A 20,885-nucleotide genomic window follows, 5' to 3' on the forward strand; every position below is an offset into this window, starting at 1 on the left:
AGCAGCGTCGCGTAATGATGACGTACAGCTGAGCGCCTCCCACCCTCGCTCCCTGCTTCCTCTCTATTGTTAGATGTTTTGGTGGGTAGACTGGCACCGTGTGTACCTCTGGGGTTGCCCATGCGTTGGATTAACACAGATAAAGGGTGAGTGTTGTCATAATTAAGAATCGTTTTTATTAAGATGTTAAAATGTGGAGGATGCTGCTAGTTTGGGCTCGTGATGGCATTGTTACCCAACGCAACAGGGAAGCTGTCATCCTCGCCCATCACAGGGTAGCATGTGAAACGCTGATTGCTAATCCTAAACACATAATTAATATAATATTATATTTAATTTAAGGATGTTTTGAACACAGATCACAGAATACCTCACATGCTGTCATGTAACATTAGGTTTAGGTCATGTAGCTGCTATACATCACTGTTTATTGACTAGCAAACGCAACAAAACACAATTATACATCTTCAATACCTAAATTTTTCTTTCTCCATTTAATATATTCACATTTATATGTAGATTTAAAGCGTGATCTCTTCCAAAATCACGATTTGTGTGTCTATGATCGTCAGATATCAAGCGAGAAAATCAACAAATTCAACAAATACCTCTTAAAATCATCTTCAATAAATAATCTGAACATAATAATGAGTCTTTTCTGCATTTTAATCCTTTTCTGGTCAATTCGGCGTTTAAAAGTTTCACTGAGGAGTTCTGGATCACAGTGGACACCCTGGATTGTATAGATCTCACACAGTCCACCAACATGGAAGGTCACCCCCTGATTTCAACGCACTCAACTTCTGTTTCTCTAAATTTATCACCAAATAACTGTTATTTGTTGTATTTAATTAATGCCAAATTGTAAAGTAGATCATTATTATTAATTCTAAAGCTTAAAATGATGTTTTAGCTGTTTATAAAATCACCTTAAAGCAAAGAATCTTCGAATTGCAAGTTATTCAAATTGAGTTTTGAACGTGACACATGCACTGATTTATGCTGCTTCAAACTACACTGTTTTCATCTTTTAATAATAAAAATAATACCTTTATTTTGTATAACACTTTTCAATACAAGTAACCTAAGTGTAACAAGTAGCAAGTGCTTCACAATAACAATAAAAAAGCACAATAAAAGCAAAGAAGCAATAAAGTAAACTGACAGTAAAAGCAGGGAGGTAAACCATTAAAGATTAAAATAAATTCACACAATAAAAGCTTTCTGATAAGAGTGTGTCTTGAGTAGTGAAATAAAAGAGGGACTGACTCTGCATGTCAGATTTTCTGGGGTGAGTCATGTTGAATCAGACATGTTTGGTGATGTTATCCGTGCTACACTCAGCGTCACATGCTGTTCCCACCGTCCCATTTCTTTACAAGGAAGCCCTCAGGCTCCGTCTAGCCTGTCCAACTTAAGATATGCAGATGCTCTGATACAGCACAAACTGGGGGACGGTGATGTCATGCAAATCCCTTGCAAAGTCGCAAATCTGTCAGGTGTGCAGGGAAAAGCGTCTCCTTGTTGCTGTGTTTGACCTCAGCCTATACCAGAGCTTTGGATTGACCCTCTAGCGCTGCACTTGTTGTATGTCGGATTGGATAAGACCATCAACAGACTGCTTAGCTTGGACATGAAATCTGCAAAGAGCTGATGCAAGCAGGCTAATCCTCTGGGATGGCTGTGACAGACTAGTGTTGTGAGTAATGCAGCTGTGGTGCACTGTCGGGCGGCTGGGATCTTACCCCTTTTATAGAGTTCGATAATCTCTCGCCACTATTAAGTGGTGGTTTCCAGAATGCGTTTCGGATTCGATCCAGGTTTTCCAAAGCCAAAGGAAATTAAATGTCATGCGGTTGTAAATAATTGGAGCTTTTTTTTATCTAACATTGTCAGGAAGTGAAAGAAGCTTTGGGACTAGAAATCTTAAAGCTAAGTCAGTCATTATTCCAAAGGAGAAGCTGTGTCACGGATGTGAGAGCAGGCTTGGGAGCTGCGGGACCCCATGCTCCCCCTCTCACAATTCTAACTTGCATAACCACCCATTCACTATACATTATGCCTGTCACAAATACATGGATGTATTACTCATGAGCTGACTCACAGATTGTGCCTGGCATTGACATTTTAAATCAGGTAGAGGAAGAAGCCTGCCTCAGAAACATGAGGGAGTCTAATGGATGCAGAATCTGGCCCCTCAGTTCAAACAGATGCCTGTAGCAATTAAACTCAGCCTGGAGAATCTGCAGTATGTAGTGCATGGAGTGTCCCTGAGCCCTGATTGTGACTCCGACTGTTATAACTCCAGTATCAGTCTCTAAAAGTCAGTGGTGTTAACGGGTCAGTACAGTATCCCTCCCAGGCCTCTAATGCTAAAACTACATTGTAGTGGTTAGCATTGCGTGCGTTCCAGTAATCTCCCTCATGGAGACAAACAGCCTCAGCACCAGTGTTATGTAAGCTGCAGAGGATGAATGTTACCAAAGGACTGTCTGTGCAGAGCGAGCACAAACACAAAAAGCCACCCCCATACACACACATTATTAATATGCATATGATATGTCTGCATGGCGTGCACAGGCTTAGCGGTGAGGTCATTGATGCAGATGGTACTGAGGTTATAACATCCTATCATTGTCCTCTAAAAGCTGTGGGCTCATTATTTAATGTAATTAAACAGTAAAAAGTAATACAAGTTAAAGGAGCAGTACGCAATTTTTACTGTGGTCAGTTTTAGAGTCATGTGATGAGTACTGCTCAGTTTATGAGTGTGGATCATGTTTACAAAGCAAGGAGGTTCTGATTTAAGATGCCATCAAGGTGCATTGTGGGAAATGTGTCTGTTTTTGATATTTTTTACATGTTTTGTGGCTCTAAAGTCGGAGGGGAGAAATGATGATGTCTTAGTGATGTCACTGCAGGTCGTTTCAGTGACATCATGGCGACTTAGGGATTTATACACAAAAGTGAAAGTGACAAACTGGAAGGGCTAAGTATGTTTTAAAGCGAGGAGGATCTGATGGAAAGGGCTGTTGCATTATGGGGAATGTAGTTTTTCATACATAGGGCTAAAAGTCTGAAAATCTACTCCTCTGCTGCTCTGATTTGGACCGTTCTTTTTTTAATCTGTGTCTCTCAGGCTCTTCCAAGTGCCTGCTCCAGTACTCCAAGTAATGCTTACGACAACATCAGATTAAACAGGAAAAGGGGCCGGACTGTAACACACTGTACATGAGCAGCTGGTGTTTCACGTTCCAAATTATCCACAGGGACCTCAGCTCTTTCTTTATGAGCGCGCTTCCTGTCTCATTCCTCCAGAGAAAGGCAACAGGATGTGGGCGGAGCTCTCCGTCACCATGCTCCCCCCTCTTAAATCAGGGTTTGGCACTTTAAGAGGAAAGGGCTCCAGTAAACAGACGGTGAAGACGACAATATTTGCAGCTTCTTCTTTTGAGATTAAACAGTCATAGGGACTGAAGTGTGCAAATAATGTGGTTCATGTGGTTCTAAGTTTGAAGGAGAAAAGAGGAGGGGGATGAAGGTTGTCAGCAGCCTGGAGTCAGATGCTCCCTGCTCACACACAGATGATCAACTAATTGGCTGAAACATTCTTCTCTGATGTTCTTCTTCTCTCCTCAGGTAAAGGTGTGCACAGGCACCGCCCGTCAGTGCGAGAGCAGGATGTGATGTCACAGTGACAGCGGCTGCCGTTTTCCCTGTCCAGCTTTGTGTTTGGGAGCCCGGCGCTCGCCCGCTCCCGCTCCGAGCACAGGACATGTTTGAAGCCAAACCCCGCGCTGTGGAGAAGAAGGAGTCCAGCACTGAGACAGGTGGAGTGTTTGTGATGTTTTGTTCTCTCTCTCTCTCAAAGGACGAACAATAAAGCGGACATGACAGATGATGCTCTGCCCTGTCTGTGGGCCTGATGCTATACTTAGCCCTGTCTGTCCCACTAAACCACATATTTGCTCAAGTGGAAGGATGTTGCCTTGCAGAGTGGTTGAGCTGAACACATGCGCACACTCATTTAGATACTTCATCAGCCCACACTCACTCTTCAGAGAAAATCACTGCATTCTTCTTCCCACAGGCCTGCAGTGTTTGGACTAAATAACAAGCACCCCTAATTATTGTTTTCATCCGTTTTTCCCCTCTGCACATAATATTCAGTCCTCCTTCCAACAGTTTGTGATTCATCCTTCATTCTGTTAGTCCACTGATAGTTTGAACCTTGAAGACTGGTGCTAGAAAGAATGATACTTGATTGTTGTGTGGATTTTCAAGAACAACATTTATGTCTCATGACCCACAGATGAGGGCCTGGGCAGTAGTGGGAGGCACTATGGCTCCGGCTCACTGGGCTCCAGCTCGGCCTGCTCCGTCTACCTGTCAGACAGCCAAGACTGGGTGGTCTCCCCGAGCTGCTCTCCAGACGAGGCGCCCAGCCAGCACACCGCCATCTCCCCCATGCTGGCCGAGGAGACGTTCCGCTACATGAGTACGTTGATCCAGATTCCACTTTCCTTCTGAATTCAATGTGTGTCTGTTTCTGGCTTATCTGTGTTTTTTTATTATGCTCTTTTGTGATTGGTCAAGCCAGTGGCGACATCAGAGAGCAGATGGCGCGCTTGTCCCACTGCATAACACACGTGACGGATTCATTTTATACCGCGTACATCCTCCACAATTAAAATCACAGGGATTTAGTGTGGATGTTACAGGGTTGTCATTGTGCAAGGCTGACACTGCTCCGGCAGGCAGCTGACTGAGTGTGTGTGTGTGTATGTGTGTGTGTGTGTGCGCGCGCTGGTGGGTGTGTGTGTGAGTTAAAGAGAGAGAGAGAGAGAGAGACAGTGAGCAGGAGGAATCCAGTCATCCAGCCAGAGTTTAAGTGTGGCTGATTTCAAAGCCAGAGAGTCACGGGACAGGGAGTGATGAGAACGAGAAGAAGGAGAGGGAGGAGGAGGAGGGAGGGCGAGCAGAGTTGAAAGAGAGAGCATGAAGAGAGGACAGTAACAGAGAAGAGTGAGAACATGCCGGTTTTCAACTTTCACAATGAGGAGATTTATGATAACTTTGCTGTTGAAGGTAGGCGTTAACTCAGAATCTGTGTGTGTTGACCAGAGAGAGAGAGAGAGAGACTGTGTGGCTGCAGAATGCCTGCAAGGTCAGGGAAGAGTGTGTCTGTACTGTATTGTGTTTGTGTGTGTGTGTGTGAGAGACAGGAAGTGGGCAAGTCTGATTGAATGCCTGTGTGTTTGTTTTCAAAAATGTTGTGGTATGCAGGATCAGCCGAAAGAAGGAACTTCCTGTCACTTCTTCGTACAGTTCCTCAAAATATTAAACCACTCATGCACTTTTATTTTCTTAAACGCTCTAATTAAAGGCCTCATTGTTTTGTTTGTCTGAGTTTGTACAAAGGGAGAGTGTCCCGGCCTTGTATGTGTTTTTTTTTCCCAACATGTGTGACAGATTGGATACAGTAAGGGAGTCCGGCTTTCACGTTCCTACTGGGTGAAGCATTTGCTCCACTTATGTGGTGATAAATACACGCCGCCTATTTATAGAGTCTGATGCACGTGCACCGGCCTGGCGTGTGGTTGCCCTAGACTGTATAAGAAGATGGATGACGAGAGCTCTCCAAAAGTGAAGCCAAAACATTTGGAGCTCCTTTTACTGACCTTCTTCAGTAAAGGGCATAAAGCGTGTCTCCTCCATGTAAACAGATGGGACATGGGTGAAACTTTAAAATCAGAATGCATGTCAAATAATGACTAATAGGGGCGCTGGTGGCCTAGCAGTCTAAGCGCCCCACATACAGAGGCTACAATCCTCATCGCAGGGGTCGCCGGTTTGATTCCTGACCGGTCAACCATTTCCTGCATGTCTTCCCCCACTCTCTACTCCCCATATTACTACTTTTAATGCTACATATTAAAAATACTAGTTATAATACTCATATGTTTAGTTTTAATTTGCTATTTGAATAATCTCTGAATAGTTCCCTGTTGTAAAAGAGGTGAGACATCAGTATCCAAACTCCCTACCATGCAGAATCTGGCTCCAAATGTTGAATCAGCACATTGAGTATTTTGGTTTCACTTTTTGTTAGAATGGGTGCGCTGTAGCGATGCGCCGTCCATCTTTACATCCAGTCATTGATTACAAGTATCCAGTATCCCTCTTTTAAGCCATGTTGTAGAATTGAAGAAGCAGCTGACTAATGCTGCTGACACACTTGGCAGTAATTCTGTTCAAACAGCAAATGTGATATATGAGCGGTGGGTTTTATCAGCGCCAAAGTGATAGGTCAGAGTCGGATTGAATTCACCCCGAGGATAAGTCGGCTTTTGGTACTTTTTGATTCCTGGAAACTCTGACCTCAACTGTAATGCAGGAGTCCTGCCTGATTCAGTTCTTCTTTTAAAGTCCAGTTTAGTATGACTGCTTTATGTCTTCATTCTTTTTGTAAACAGGCATCAAAATACCCCACATAAACAAATGTGACTGCATATATAGTGAGAGTTAAATACTCCTTTGCCCTGATGCAAAAGGTCAGTGTGACAACTCATGCAGAGAATCCATATCCAATCAAAAGATTTTATAACTCATTGGACTCTGACACCATGCTTTTTAATATGTCCAGAGTTCAGTTTCTAGCTTACACAACCCAAAACAACTCACTGTAGTGTGTTTGTAGCTAGCATGTGATTGCATTTTGAGTCACTACTTCAGCTTTTTGTGCAACCTTTAGTAAATCTTAATCGACTTGACCCATGGGCGTTTTTCACAGCGACTAACCCTCCTCCCTGAAGGTAAAGATATTGGTTGATCTTTGTCTCTATGTGTGAGTCAAGCCAACTGCGCAGCGACCTAAAGAATCAATGCACTGTATCTGTTTCCTTTGTATAGCAGTGAGAGCTCTGTTAGCCAGAGGGTATTTTTAGCCAATGGTTCTTGGAGGGGAGTGCAGTGTCCAGATCCAGAGGTCAGTGAGGGCCTCAGATTACTGGACAACTGCTCTCATCTATTAGAACAGCTGCTGCACTTGAGGGTTATAAGCAATGAGTATAATGCTTGTTGGAAAATAGATTGTTAACAAAAGAAAACAAGAGAGAGAAACAAGAGGAACATCTGTGTATAAATAACACACTGCACACTTGTTGTGTTGGGTTTTAAGTCATTGTTTTTACTCTGTTTGATCTGTTGTTGTTTTAAAGTGTTCATTTGTTGACGCCAACTTTTGTTTCAAGGGTTTCCTTTTTGGGGGATGGACACCCAAAAAAGTAACATGTTTACCCTTTTCAGCAAAGAATATACAACCTCAATTCCAAACAAGCTGTGATGCTGTGTAAAATGTTGATAAAAGCAGAGTTTGATCCTGAGTCAAATACAGAATTTTGATTTGTGTGGGTCAGTTTTCATGCTTCCTTCAGTCCAACCTTAAACTGTCCGGGCCCAGAGAAGTCCGTCAGTGGTGTTTGTCAGTGATTTTGAGCCCATGCGGTGACTTCCACTACAGTCATGTCTGTTTTTAATGCAGTGCTGCCTTAGGGCATGTTTTAGCACTATTTTCAGTTAAATATAAGGTTTAAATGATTTACAAACCATCAAATTCTCTATGTATCAACATTTTACACACACTTTTTGGCATTGAGGTTGTATTACATTTTTTAATGTGGCCTTTGATTCTACATTAAGGTGCAGAGTCCTCAATCTGTCCTCATTGTGGTACTCTTTAGTGACAAGCAATGTTTGAATGATTAGAGATGCTGTTTTCTTTAAACAGGTGGAAGTGGGAGCAGCTCAGCGCTGGTGACACCCACTCAGGTGCTAAAAAAAAGGACCCAACTAATTGATGTGTAGAGTCTCTGATTCCCAACAAACTAATGTCTCAGAATGAAATTGGATTACTGAAGCTTCTGCTTTCATCCTCAGCTTTGTCTTTGTCTCCTCTGCGAGTTACCTCCCTCTGCTTCTCCTTTCCTCCCCGTCCTATCGTCCAGTTCATCCTCCGACAAGCTAATCGCTTGTTCGCCTTCTGAACTCTCCCCTCTTCTCTCTGTCATCCCTCTCACTAGCGTATTTTGCTTTGGAGCCCTCCTCTTATCCCCATCCTGGCTCTCAGAGCCTCTCCAAAGGTATCTTCCTCACTCTATCTGCCTTTTCTGCTCTGTGATTTCTTCACTTAGCTCCACTGTCAGGAGAGGGGCTTCAGTCTGTGCTTTCACATGAATTTAGAAGCCGTCCTAGAGCCGCAGACTTGCAGCCCCTCTCAGCTTTTTGCATGTAGACGGCAGCAGACGAAGGATTTGCATAGTATAGGTCTGCTGTCTGCCACTGTAGACAGCATGTAGTTCTGTAGCATGGTTCATCAGACCACTAACAACTACATTGCCACATTCTGGAGCATGTCATTAGATTGCAACAGTAATGGTTTATTGACCTTATGCATATTTTTTAACCACAGAAGTTCCACTATGTTAGATATATACAGTTGTTTGTTGAAAATAAGCAGATTTAAGTGGCTGCTAGCGTTGTTAGTGGTCCAAACAGTTGTTAAAGTAGTTTGTAAAGGCATGCAACAGAAGTGTGCTCATGTGTTTGGAGTGATACTGTGGTTTTGTTCATGTGGAGTTCACTGGATGAAAAGTCTGCATGCACACAACTATATATGAAAGAATGCATGTTATGTTTATCCTAAAAGTGCATTTCCCTCTCTGCACAGTCCTCAGTGCCGACCGCGTGGAGCAGATGACCAAGACCTACAATGACGTGGAAGTGGTCACGCATCTTCTCGCCGAGGTAGGTGTCCCCTCATGTGGAATAGTTATTTTCTACAAAGGGGCTGACATCTGATTAGCTGATCTGTGCTCTTTTTCTTATTCTGCAGCGAGACCGAGACTTGGAACTGGCGGCTAGGATCGGTCAGTCGCTGCTGCAAAGGAACCACCTGCTGCAGGAACGCAATGAGGCCTTAGAGGAACAGCTAGCACAGGCCTTGGACCAGGTAAAGGATTGTGTTTGAGTTCAATCAGAATAAGATATATACAAGAGTATCATCTGCATACAGTCAGACAAATGGGGAAAAATGAAGTGGCCCTAAACTTGATCCTTGTGGCACACCTTTTGCAAAAAATGATATACAAATGGCTGCAACAAGGCTTTATAGAAACAGCTAGCACAGGCCTTGGACCAAGAAGGTTACCCATGCTTGTAATCTTATAAATGTCCTATGTTAAATTAGATGAAAATCTCACTCTTCTCCCCACTCGGTCAGGTTAATCAGCTGCAACATGAGCTCAGTAAGAAGGACGAGTTGCTCCGGATGGTGGCCAACGCCTCGGAGGAGAGCGAGACCGAATCCAATGTGTCCACACCGCTGCGGCAGCGTCCACCAGTCGGGGCGACCACCGCCGCCACGGCACTCAGCCAGCTGGAGTGTATGCAGAGCAAGCTGCAGGAGCTGGAGGAGGAGAACCTGGTGCTGAGGTCTGAGGTATGGTGTACATGCTAGCACTTGAGAGTTACTGGTAAAGGTGTTCATGGTCAGTCCCCTAGTAAAAAAAGATTAGTATGAATATGATAACTGAAGTGCTGATTGGTTCCTCTCTACATCGACACCCCAGGCATGTCAACTTAAAAGAGACACCATGACCTATGAGGAGAAGGAGCAGCAGCTCGTCAGCGACTGTGTCAAAGAGCTTCGTGAGTTTAAAGCACATTTTCTCAACCCCAAACTCTCATGTCAGGAAGTCTTCTTAACTTCAATCTGTACGTTTGTGTTGATTTCAGGCGAGTCCAACACCCAGATGGTGTCTCTGACAGATGATCTGTCTCAGAAGAACGAGGAGCTGCTCAGACACCAGGAGGAGATCGCTCAGCTGCTTTCACAGATAGTAGAGCTGCAACACCGCGTAAAGGAGGTGAGGAGACACAAAGACTTGACCTGAACACAGAGTCAATTAACTAAGACCTGGTCGCCTTGGTATGCTTGACTTTAGACATGAAAGGCTTGATCCTGACTTTACTTTGAACTTGGTAAGCTTAATTTTGGACTTGATGGGCTTGATTTGGGAATTTGATTTGGAATAATGTGGACTTGCTTGAGACTTTGCATTATGAACGTGATGGTCTTGGCTTGGAACTGGTCTTGGAGTCATAATATGCAAAACAAGGCCAAAAGTAAACAAGAGAAATGTTCTTTAATTACAGCCTTTACATGTTTTCATAACAGCAAGCAGAGATGTTTTATTAGATCAAGGTGGATGGAACGATTGTTAATCAAACTGTCTGTGTGTGTTTTTTCAACACAGCCTCATGAGGTGTGTGAATGTGTGTTTTTAAAAAAGAACATTATGTGTTGTTCCTGCACAGCTGGCTCTCCAGAAGGAGGAGCTGAGAATCCACCTGCAGGCCTCAAAAGAAGCTCAGAGACAGCTCACAGCAGAGGTACAGAAGGGGTCTTTTCCTTTTTGTTTGATTAGCTGCTGCATGCAGAAACAAAGTAATCCAGTCTTGTGTGTTATGATGTGTGTTTGTTGCAGCTGGACGAGTTGGCAGACAGGAATGCCGAGTGTGTAGAGATGCTCCACGAATCCCAGGAGGAGATCAAGGACCTGCGCAATAGAAACACTCCCTCTGCTGGGATGCGAAGGCACCTTTCCTACGGCCTCTACCCCATGGTGAGAGAAACACTGAGACATTATAATGTAAACACAGCTTTTGTTTGTGTACAAGAAAATTGCAATGGGTACCTTTAAATTTGTGTTTTTCTTCATTTGTTTAGGACTCCTTAGCGGCAGAAATTGAGGGCACCATGAGGAGAGAGCTGAGTGTTGAGGAAGAGAGCGTCTTCAAGGACCAAAGGTATGAAACTCAAAACTACTTTAGTGAAATTAACCAAGTGTAATGGGAAAAACTTATCCACGAGGGGTCATTTGTCGATGTATTATGGATTGTAATCTTCTTTTATTCCCTCAACAACTCTGAAATAGGTTTAAAGAAATGCCTCAAACATTGGATCTGGCCTCTTCTCCCTGCAGAGTATCCCAGAAGCGAGTTTTTCAAACAGTAAGATCCATAAACGCCTCATCATCATCATTATCACGCCCGGCCTCGGCCACGCCTCCAATCCCTGGCTCGGGTCAGAGCTCCCTGGTGATGACCGCACAGCCCTTCCAGTCCAATCAAGGGTGAGTTCAAAAACACTTCATGTCTTGTATTTGATGCAGATCATTTCAGATTAATCAACGTGTCTCTCTTTGCAGTGACGAGGTGCCGATGGGCCAGCCGGGATGTCCAGGTGGGAATGATCTAACCAGAGCGCTCCACCGCCTCTCCCTGCGACGACAGAACTTCCTGTGCGAGCGTCAGTTTTTCCAGGCGGAGCGTGAGAAGAAGCTGCAGGCGCTGTCAGGGGTAGAAGAAGGAGAGGTGAGCGGGTACAACTCGCCGATGGGTAGCGTGCATTCATCTTTCTCCAACCTGTCGGAGCTCTCATTCGGGTCCAGCATCTTCAAGACCTTCCTGCCGGAGAAGCTCCAGATCGTCAAACCCATGGAAGGTACATATCTGGAGATTCAGGGGTTGGTTGTTTAAATATTTGGAAGCAAAGTCCCTGTAATGTTTCAACATTTCCTCCCCAGGCTCACTGACGCTCCATCACTGGCAGCAGTTAGCCAAACCGCATCTAGCCACCATCCTAGACCCCCATCCTGGGGTGGTGACCAAAGGTTTCTGCCAACTGGCACAGGACGCTGTCTACCGCCTCTCTGACATGGAGGAGGACGAGGAGGATGAGGAGCTCAAAAGGATTGGAGACGTGGAGAAAGGGGCTGCCGAGCGGGGAAAGGAAGACGAAGAGGAGGAAGAGGAGGAAGGCGGCATCACCTTCAAGGTCCACTGTACGTCAACGCCGGAGGAGAGGAGGGAAAGGAAACAGTCAGTGTCTCCACTTCCTGTGCCGCTGCTCTCACCTGGGACACCCGCGTCCTCTTCATCAGTCAGATCAGACCTCCGGTTGCCCCCTGCTGCTAGTCATGTGACTGAGAAACCCAGCCAATCAGCTCATTCCATTCCAGGAGCTTGTGCAACAGTGGTCCAATCACAAATTATCACTTCTACATCAACAACTGTATCTTCCTCTGGTACAAACTTTATAAGATGTTCACATTAAAATATGCATTTCTGTATTGAATGATGTGTTTCATCAAGATATGTTCTAAACTGGATTTGTTGTGTTCAGTCCAAAATCCAGGGAAGTGTCAGAGCTCCACCTTCTCCACCTACACCTTCACAACCTGTCGCATCCTGCACCCCAGTGACCTCACACAAGTAACCACAAGGTAAGGATTCCTGGGTTCACAGAGTTTAAGAAGGCTTAAGAAGCAGCCTCGGTGTAACTTACTGTGAAACTGAGACTCTCCAGCTCTTTTTTCTCACCTGCTGTCTGTCTTAATGTATTCCAGTTCTCGGTCATCCATCATGGCCAACACACCCAGCTCCATGAGGACAGGTCCGAGTACCCCACTGACTCCTTGCAGACTAAGTCTGGGTGACTCCTTCCCTCCTCGTCGCACCCCTGCGCCTCCATGTGGACTAGCCAAGCTGGTCCTGGAGAGAGGAATTTCAGCACAAGTCTCCACTGACACTCCGCCACCATCCCCAAAACCAGCCGCCAGGCAACCCCTGTTCCGCCTCCTTCCCAGCACACCCCCAAACTCACCGTCCCACTCGCCCACTCCTTCCCCTCTTCCCACAGAGTCCCGCCAGCACTCGGCGGATAATTTCCTAGCGTCACGACCAGCTGAGTTGTTCCTTCAGGACGTTTACGGGTTGAATCTCGGCCGGGCTCCACATCCTGACCTTCCTAGCCCTAACCAGGAAGCCCCAGGCCTAGTCCAGTCACCTAAGCCAGGCCGAGCCAGGCCTGACCAAAGCAGCGTCAGCCTGGTGGAGAGGTTGCGCCAGATCGGGTTCAACAAGGTGCTCCAGGGTGCAATTTCAGATGTTTCAGCACCGCGCCAGGATTCTGCAACTTTTGTGTCAGCAGGAGGGGGAAGCCTATTGGACGGCCTCAGGCGCAATCAGAGCCTCCCTGCAATGATTGGCGCCCGAGCAGGGAAATCCACCAGTAACCAAACCCCGCCTCCTCACCCCACCACCCTCGCCCTCCCTCCTCCACCGTGGGGCAACCCCAAAGAACGGCGCCGACATCTTGGCTCTGTCTCCCACCCCCCTTCGAGTTCAACCAAACGCTGAGGAGGGGAAGAGGTGAATGGAAAGGAACACACTCCAGAACTTGAACCTCCTTCCATCCTCCCTTCATCACTCCTCTTTTCTGCCTTTTGTGGAGAGGAGTCAGGGCATCTGGTGGGCAGAACAATCCCTCCTTTTTTAAGACTTTATTTTAAAGCACAATTGAACTAAACTGACTGTTTTTAGCGATATGGCAGTGTCTGTGTGTAGATGTGTGTAGTGATCAAGGCCTTAGTTTGCCTCTGAGCAGGTTATTCAGCTTTCGGTACCTTCTAAACCATGTATGAATCTTAATTAGCTTTCTAGTTTTCCTGTGAGACTCTGGATGCTCTGGTTGAGGTAGATGACTTTGGGAAAGGAAATAACGTAGGTGGTTGAAGGTTTGTGGATGTGGGCAAGAAAGGAATATGATGACGCATAGGTTTGAAGGGTTTTGGTATGTTGGTTAATGTCATGAGGAGGAAGAAAGTGAAAGGGAAAAGAAGCAGAGCATCCAGGTTTTACTGTCAAGGGCTTGTTCTGTCTGGGTCAGAAAAGCTTTAGTCTGAAGTAGACTACATGTCAGTTAGAGAACCCTTAGTCTGGAAAAGAACGGTTTCATCTGTGGAGAAAATATCAGTCAAGAGAGCTTTAGTCTAAAGTAGAAATTTAAGTCTGGAATTATAGAAGCCTAATTATGCTTGGTTGATAAAAACAGAGGGAGACTTGGCCTTGAAGAATAAACTTCCCAAATGTTAAGTCATAAAAATGAGATGGTAAGCCAAAACTATGAGATTAAAGTACAAATTATGAGCTAGTTAGTCATAAATAAAAAGTTACAATTATTATTTTTTATGACTTTCTCATAATTAAATTTTTATCCTATTATCGTGATTTTTATTTAATATTTTTTACTATTTTTATCTCATTATTATGACTTAATTTTTCATATTTTTTTACTTTTTATCTTAAAATGAAATATGTAATTTTTTATGACTTAACATTCAGTATGTTGTTTTTTTTCCATTAAGGCCAAATCTCCCTCTTTGTTTTATTAACTTGACAGAGTTGGGCTTCTGTATAAAAATCGAACGATATCATCTGCAAAGAAAATTTCATTTGTAAAAGCTTTAGTCTAAATTAAGACGCTGTCATCTGCAAAGAAAATTTCCACCATAAGGGATTCCTCATGCTTTTTATGACTTAAGAACCAGAAGATTTTAAGTGCTAGCTGTCTTCACAGCGTACTGCCAGGCTAATGTTGTAGTCCGACCATGCTATTAACATGCCAGTATTAATATCCTAATGATTTTACAGTAGTGAATCATCACACGGATGTCTGGTGACCGTCCATGTGCTGTGCGCCTTTTCCCCGCCCTTTTTTTTTGCAAGCGTGTTGCATGACACGTAAAACTGCAACCCTCGCCTACAGGTCCCAGCATGCACCTGTCAGCAGGCAGATAGGGTCAGGCTGGAGGTAAAATGGAACCCCAGGGAGAAGAAACAGGTCTGTGTTTCCCTTTTCAGTCCTCTTTGTGTTTGTAATTGTTTGAGGCCTTAAGTAGGAGCCAGCACTGCTATGATTTGAGTTCCTGTAAAGCCATGTTTGTATATATGTTGCACTCAGTGGGATTTGAAGGTTGCGTCACTGCTTGGTTTGAAACGTTTCAGCACATGTAGAAGAAAAACACGACATCCATCCTTTTTGAGGCCAGTAGAGCTTTTAAGTTTAAACCGCATCTAATTTCAGTTTTTTTTAACGTATTGTTTTGTGTTTAAAATGTGTCTCTGGATTTACTCAAGTACATGCTTTGTAGCTTGTACTAAACCCCTGTGACCCTTGAACCTTAGGAGCTGCCATGCTATACATTGGCCGATCCATCCAGACCCTCCCACTCAGCTAACGCACTTTCACTTTATTATTTTTACATTAATTTTATTGACACCGCTGTTTGAAGTTTATTGATTCTAACACAATAACAACAAAATTTAGCTACATGTGTGCCTCTCGTAACAGTGTCCGCTAACATTTTGGCATAAGATTTTAATATATGTAGCACTTTTTTTTTGTATATATATAATGTATGTAATGCTTTTTTTTGCTTCATAAGGGAATTCAAATCGAGCCAAACGTTTGAATAAATGGAATACTTTAGTTTCCACACACGTATGTGTGATGCATTTTATGCTACTTAGCTTTGCCATGTTCAAAAAACACAAAAACACAAAAACAGAGAAAATCTACTCCTGTGTTTCGTTTGTTTGTAGGATTCAACAAAAGGAAAGAAGGAACATCCAGACTTTAAGTCAGATATATTTCTTGTAGTTTTCATGAACACTGCTTTCTAATGAGGTTCAGGTTTCTTCTTTTTGGCTAAAATATACAACTTCCTGTTTATTCTTTGTGCCTCCCTTCCAACATCATGATCCTCTGTAAACTACTCATGGCTATTACTCAGTTGCCTCTTTTTTAAAATAAAGCATTGGGGAAAAAAAGTCACTGACTCATGGACTGGTTTATTATTACTCATGTGTTATATTGACCCACAAATTCCACACAGACAACAGACTCAAAATCTTATTTTTCTTTCATGATTTGATTTTTAATTTAATTACCACAGTTCCAGTTTCAGTGAATATGTGATAGCTTGTCACATTTCTCGCCTTAGACCAAAGTAACCTTTACAAATATTGGATCAGATGACTATGCTAGATGAGAAGTCAGGAAATCACCAGTTTTAACATTTTATTTGTCTAGACCAGATGTTTTATCACCCAACAGATCTGCATTTACATCCATAGAGCTAAGTCATAAACAATGCAATGTTCGTCTGGTGTATGGGACTCAAAATTCTTTCTTTAAGTGCAGTTAAAATATGAAACCAAACTAAAACATTCAGTCACTGCTTCTAATGAGTTGGATTATCCTTGGCTCTTCATGTTGCTGTGTTCAGTACCCTCACATAGGACAGATCTTAATGCTGTCAGAACTGGAGCTGAACTGACCAAGGGCAAAGTCCAGACCCACACCGACTCCACTCCCTACCCCAAAGGCAGCGTAAACCGGCTGAGTGAAGTTGGCACGAAATGTGTGAAGGTGCGTCAAGCTGCCCGCCACGCTGTAGAACGACAGCATCCCATCAGACAGGTCCAGGTAGATACCGAGGCGGGGGGAGTAGGTCACCGGTATGTCCTTCTTCTCGTTATCGTGCATAGCCGAGCAGCAGGTGTCCGACAACTCAAGGGTCCAGGACTGGGCGTTGTACCCGAGTCCGGATCGTGCATCCGAGCCCTTTCTGCTCAACGCCCCATAGGTCACACCGATGGAGGAGCCCCGCCCCCTCCACTCCACTTCCCAGTAGCAGCGCTGGGCGTTCAACGGGCTCGGGCACATCACCTGAGTCCAGCCGTCGAACCGCTGAGGGGTGTCGGGGTACTGTTGAGCGGCACTCTGCAGGGTGGCTTTAGTGTTGCCCTCGGAGAGAACCAGTCGCCTGTGGGCCGTGTTGGGGTCAAGGGTCAAGATCACAGAGTCTGGGAAAGAGAGGGTTTGATTAATAATTACTCACATACTCATGTCATGAGTGGCATCGTTGTCAAATGCTGATACTCACACTGCAGGAACTCCTCCCTGGCTCTTGGTTCTGGGGCCTGAATGCTATCAATGCTGATTTCTCTCACTGAAAAACCAACAATACCTCAGTTATCACAAGAAGGCTCATATTCCATATTTCCAGAACTCATTTTGGGCTCATTTTATTGTTGCATCAGTGACATGAACTCACATAGAGGGAAAGCAGGAGCCTGCATCGCGGTGTTAGGACTGGGTGAGTCCAAGAAAAGACCGGGGTTGACTGTCCAGAAAGAAACATTAGAGCCATCAATAAACTCAAACGTAAATGTTAAATTTGACGTATATTAAGACAGATCTCCTACCAACTGTGGGTGTTTCAGGCAAAGCAGACATCCCCCCTGTTGAGTGAACACAAGACACACAAGTTAGAACAAGGAATCCTAAACAATGTAGTTCTAAGATATTAAAGTAGAGTCCAGAGAGTGATAGTAAGAGTCTTACATGGGTTTCCTGCAGCAGGTGGCGCACTATTCATCGGGGTAGCTGGGGTGGTGCCGCGACGATGAGAGCGGAAAATACTGCTGATGGATGCCATCCGACTGAAAGCTGATCCTATTTGATGGAAAGGAGGAAGAAAGGAACTCTCTTAAGGGCATGTTTGTCAAAGCTGCAATGCACCACTTTCGCCAGAAGATGGCAGCACAGCACCATTTTTACTTCTATTTCTCTTGTACCTCCAGTTGATGCTGGTGCAGGAGCTGGAGCTGGAGCAGGAGCTGGAGAAGCATGGACTGGAGTAGGAGTGGGTGCTGGGGCAGCCTGGCTCTGGTTTGACCTGCTCCAGAGGGACTGAGACTCTCTACGGCTAGGAGTTGGGCTTGCTCTGGGACTTGTTCCTGGGTTGAGTCTGTTGTTGCTCTCTCTTGCTGTTTGGGAAGACATATGAGACGTAAGATAAAGGTTGGTCACAGCCAATCAAAATGTACGTTACAGGTCCATTTCTCCACATTTTAGCAGGAAGTTTGGGTTCAAAATCAGAGCCAGTTTGACCTCCTAAGAAGTACCTACCAGGCTCTCTCTCCCCTATTCTAAGTCTGTCTCGAAGTCTTGGTGAGTTTGTGTTTCCTTTATCTGCAACAAGGAAGGAGCATTGATTAAATATGTGAGCTTACTTGTTTTACTTCCTTAGACAATTAATGAAGTCTCACCTCGTGTGTCTCTACTCCTCACGTCAGGACTTCTGGGGCCTATACCTTTGAATCAAAAGTGGATTTCATGTTAAACAAAGGCTGCATATTGAATCACTCTTGGTATTGTTATAAATACAACAAATGCAACTGCACAGTACCGAGTCCACGTCTATCGGTGCTTCGTGGAGACCGGTTGTTTGTGTTGCGAGAACCGAGCCCAGAAAACACTACAAGAAGGTAGAAACAGAAATGAGTTCTTTGATGTTTTTGGCATCATGGGATATGTAGTCCTTTGTCATACTCAGGTTAAAGAGCTAAAACCAAACTCACGTTTTAGAATCCCTGCTTTATGTCCCAAGCGGTTCGCTAGATCAGAAAAAGGAAGTGGTTGTTAGTCAAGAAGGTGCCAAAGAGTTCAGCTTTTTCATATTAGCATTGAATTTTTTGGAAAGCAAAAACTTACAGTCTCCCAAAGTGAACATTGTTGTGTCGTTGACTGGAAGAGAACATAGATTAGGGTGATTAGATAAAGAGATATATGATACTATAAAAAACAAGATGACACAGGATGACATCTGACCTTGTTTGGTGATCTTGCTAAGCTCGTGGTTGCACATGTCCTCGATTTTCTCCCTGAGGTCCAAGATGGTTTCGCGTACAGGCTCAAAAGAAGCTTCATGATTGACCACTACAGAGGGGAGGTCTCCAGACTCAAGGGGGTTGCACATGGACTCACAAGTCTGGAGGGGAAAATGTAGAGACACTGTCATTGGGCCATCCCGTGCAAGAAAGTCTGTCTTATTTCCTATTTTCCTACTATTTCCACACCTGCAGGTAGTAGATGTGGTCTTCACATCTAGCTAGGTCCTTCATCTCCGTGTCCCTCTGCCTCAGCTCCTTGATCTCAGCCTCCAGGCTGTCAGAGACCTCCTGAGCTTGGCCCATCTTCTCCTGCCCCGCCTGAACCACAATCTCCTCCAGCAGCTCCTGCAGACGCTCCACCGAGTGCTGCAGCTCGGACAGAGTGTGCTCCATGTCGTCATGGACCCTGTGTGTAGAATTCTTTGCAAAACAATAACATGATCATGTTTCTGCTTAAAATATTCACGTATCTAAAAGAAATGCAAAGAGATTAGTAGTAATGATAGAACCAACCTGCATCACATCCATCACCTTCTTCAGGTCTTTCAGCTCCAGCTCTCTGTCTTTTAGCCTCTGCTGGTTCTCAGTCTGCATCTCTGACAGTGCTTTCTATACAAACGAGGAGAAATATGACATCTAAGTCAAACATAAGCACGAGGAAGGAGCTGTACATGTGACACGGAAGACAACATCTGCAGGTGGAGCGATACGAATGGGCAGGAATGTGGTTAGGAATGTCCTCAACCTGGTAGGAGCCACACAAAAGGATAAAGGAGGACGCCTTTAATAGAAACCCATCACACAGAACAATGGACAGTTAGCATGAACAGTTTTAGATAGCTAGCTTGTCTATTGGAAAGCTTCTGTGTGTGTTTGTGTTTCAGGCCAGCCTTTTACTCAATCCAAACTTGCAGGAAATTCCAGTTCTTTCTTTAATTCCTCTCCCCCATGTCTATTTTTAGCTCAAGTTAAAACCTTTCAACTAGTTTGGATACATGTTAGTTGTTTCAGCATCCATCCTTTCCTACCTGTTTATCCAAGCGTTCGGCCTTAGTGGACACACACTCGTGACCTTTGTGGATGTCACTGGTGCAAAGCCAGCACACGAAGATCTTACAGTGCCGACAGTAGAACTCCTGCAGGTACTTGTGCTGGGTGCAGATCTTCTCAGACAGATTGCTTGTAGGTCCGATCAGCTCATGCTGCTTCAGGCTCTTCTTGGTCTGATGGGGCTTCAGATGAGCAGTGCAGTAGGAGCTCATACACACCAAGCAGCTCTTCACTGCAGCCCGTTCTTCTCCTTTGCACATATCACATAAAACTGCAGAAGTGGAGAGCTTTGGTTTGGCTCGAGATGAAGAAGAGGAGGAACCACGGCTTCGCATAGACTCACGCACTTGACTTTTGCTGGCCCCTTTGCGGAGCTGCTCTACAGCTTCAGCCAGCATGGTGTTCCTGGACAAGGAGGGCTTCGGGCAGAAGGTCTTCCGGCACTGGGGGCAGCTGTAGACCCCCTTTGGGTCGTCTTTGCTCCAGTAGTCCTTGATGCATGCCATGCAGTAGCTGTGCCCACAGGGGATGGTGACTGGATCATTTGGGAGATCCAGACACACGGGGCAGTTGAACTGCTCCTCTGTCCAAAGTTTGGAGCTCATGGTGGCACTTTTGGTGGACTCCTGAAAGAGCACAGAGGAGGATAGTCAGCAGATATCCAAATCCAAAGCAGGACAGAGGAAGAGAAAGGAGGAGGAAGGTTTGTCTTGGACTCTCAGGAGGAAAATGATGTGTTTCTCAGGTGAGAGCAAGGAGAGGTGAGCAGGGTGGGGCCAGAGCCACCAGGCAGGTCTAGCGGGGAAAACGGGTGTCGGTAGAAAACTGTTAAATGCTAGGAAAGAAAAGGTGTGAGTGGACTGATTGTTCTATCACTTCACTTGAATAAACACATTTACAAGCTAGTTTTGAATCTGATCAACATGGTATAGGCCCTGTCAGAAGTATCATCAGGAGGATGTGCTTGATTAATATTTAATGTTGTGTTATATTATTGCTAAAGTGCATAAGCTACATTAATGTTATTGTTGGTGTTGTTGCCTGGCAGGGTGGAGCTACTTTTTGAGTATCTTATTTAGAGCTTAGTTGGTAGGCCAGTCCAGTGGTTCCCTACAGTTCAACCAAAGAGTATAATGACAAGAGAGCTCAATGAAAGCACACAAAATTAAAAATTAACATCTACATAGAGC

General features: G+C 44.6%; 2 protein-coding genes across 5 annotated transcripts; one reads left to right on the top strand and one right to left on the bottom strand.

The window, feature by feature from the left end:
- Positions 1 to 12: 12 nt before the first annotated feature.
- On the top strand, positions 13 to 15,736 carry trak2 (trafficking protein, kinesin binding 2). Of its 4 annotated transcripts, none has more exons than XM_034677594.1 (17): positions 13 to 146; positions 3,640 to 3,830; positions 4,313 to 4,498; positions 8,082 to 8,141; positions 8,729 to 8,805; positions 8,894 to 9,010; positions 9,281 to 9,499; positions 9,630 to 9,708; positions 9,796 to 9,926; positions 10,378 to 10,452; positions 10,548 to 10,685; positions 10,790 to 10,869; positions 10,998 to 11,195; positions 11,271 to 11,566; positions 11,649 to 12,149; positions 12,248 to 12,347; positions 12,471 to 15,736. In XM_034677594.1, exons 2-17 carry the CDS (start codon positions 3,776 to 3,778, stop codon positions 13,261 to 13,263), a joined length of 3,105 nt encoding a protein of 1,034 aa, XP_034533485.1. In that variant the 5' UTR covers positions 13 to 146; positions 3,640 to 3,775; the 3' UTR covers positions 13,264 to 15,736. The 4 variants fall into 4 exon arrangements, with proteins under 4 accessions (XP_034533485.1, XP_034533486.1, XP_034533487.1 ...); XM_034677595.1 differs by having other exon boundaries at positions 11,046 to 11,195; XM_034677596.1 differs by lacking the exon at positions 8,082 to 8,141 and having other exon boundaries at positions 14 to 146.
- A 46-nt stretch (positions 15,737 to 15,782) lies between these two features.
- On the bottom strand, positions 15,783 to 20,482 carry trim25l (tripartite motif containing 25, like). Its single transcript, XM_034677815.1, has 15 exons — positions 19,674 to 20,482; positions 19,159 to 19,254; positions 18,832 to 19,065; positions 18,584 to 18,743; positions 18,467 to 18,499; positions 18,334 to 18,369; positions 18,162 to 18,230; positions 18,022 to 18,066; positions 17,882 to 17,944; positions 17,548 to 17,739; positions 17,315 to 17,425; positions 17,176 to 17,211; positions 17,025 to 17,093; positions 16,854 to 16,919; positions 15,783 to 16,773 (listed from the first exon to the last, which is right to left on the bottom strand). The coding sequence occupies exons 1-15, from the start codon at positions 20,298 to 20,300 to the stop codon at positions 16,199 to 16,201; spliced, it is 2,412 nt and encodes an 803-aa protein (XP_034533706.1). The 5' UTR covers positions 20,301 to 20,482; the 3' UTR covers positions 15,783 to 16,198.
- Between the last annotated feature and the right edge of the window lie 403 nt (positions 20,483 to 20,885).

Source organism: Notolabrus celidotus, chromosome 24, assembly GCF_009762535.1.
Source record: "Notolabrus celidotus isolate fNotCel1 chromosome 24, fNotCel1.pri, whole genome shotgun sequence".
NCBI classification, from domain to species: Eukaryota; Metazoa; Chordata; class Actinopteri; order Labriformes; family Labridae; genus Notolabrus; species Notolabrus celidotus.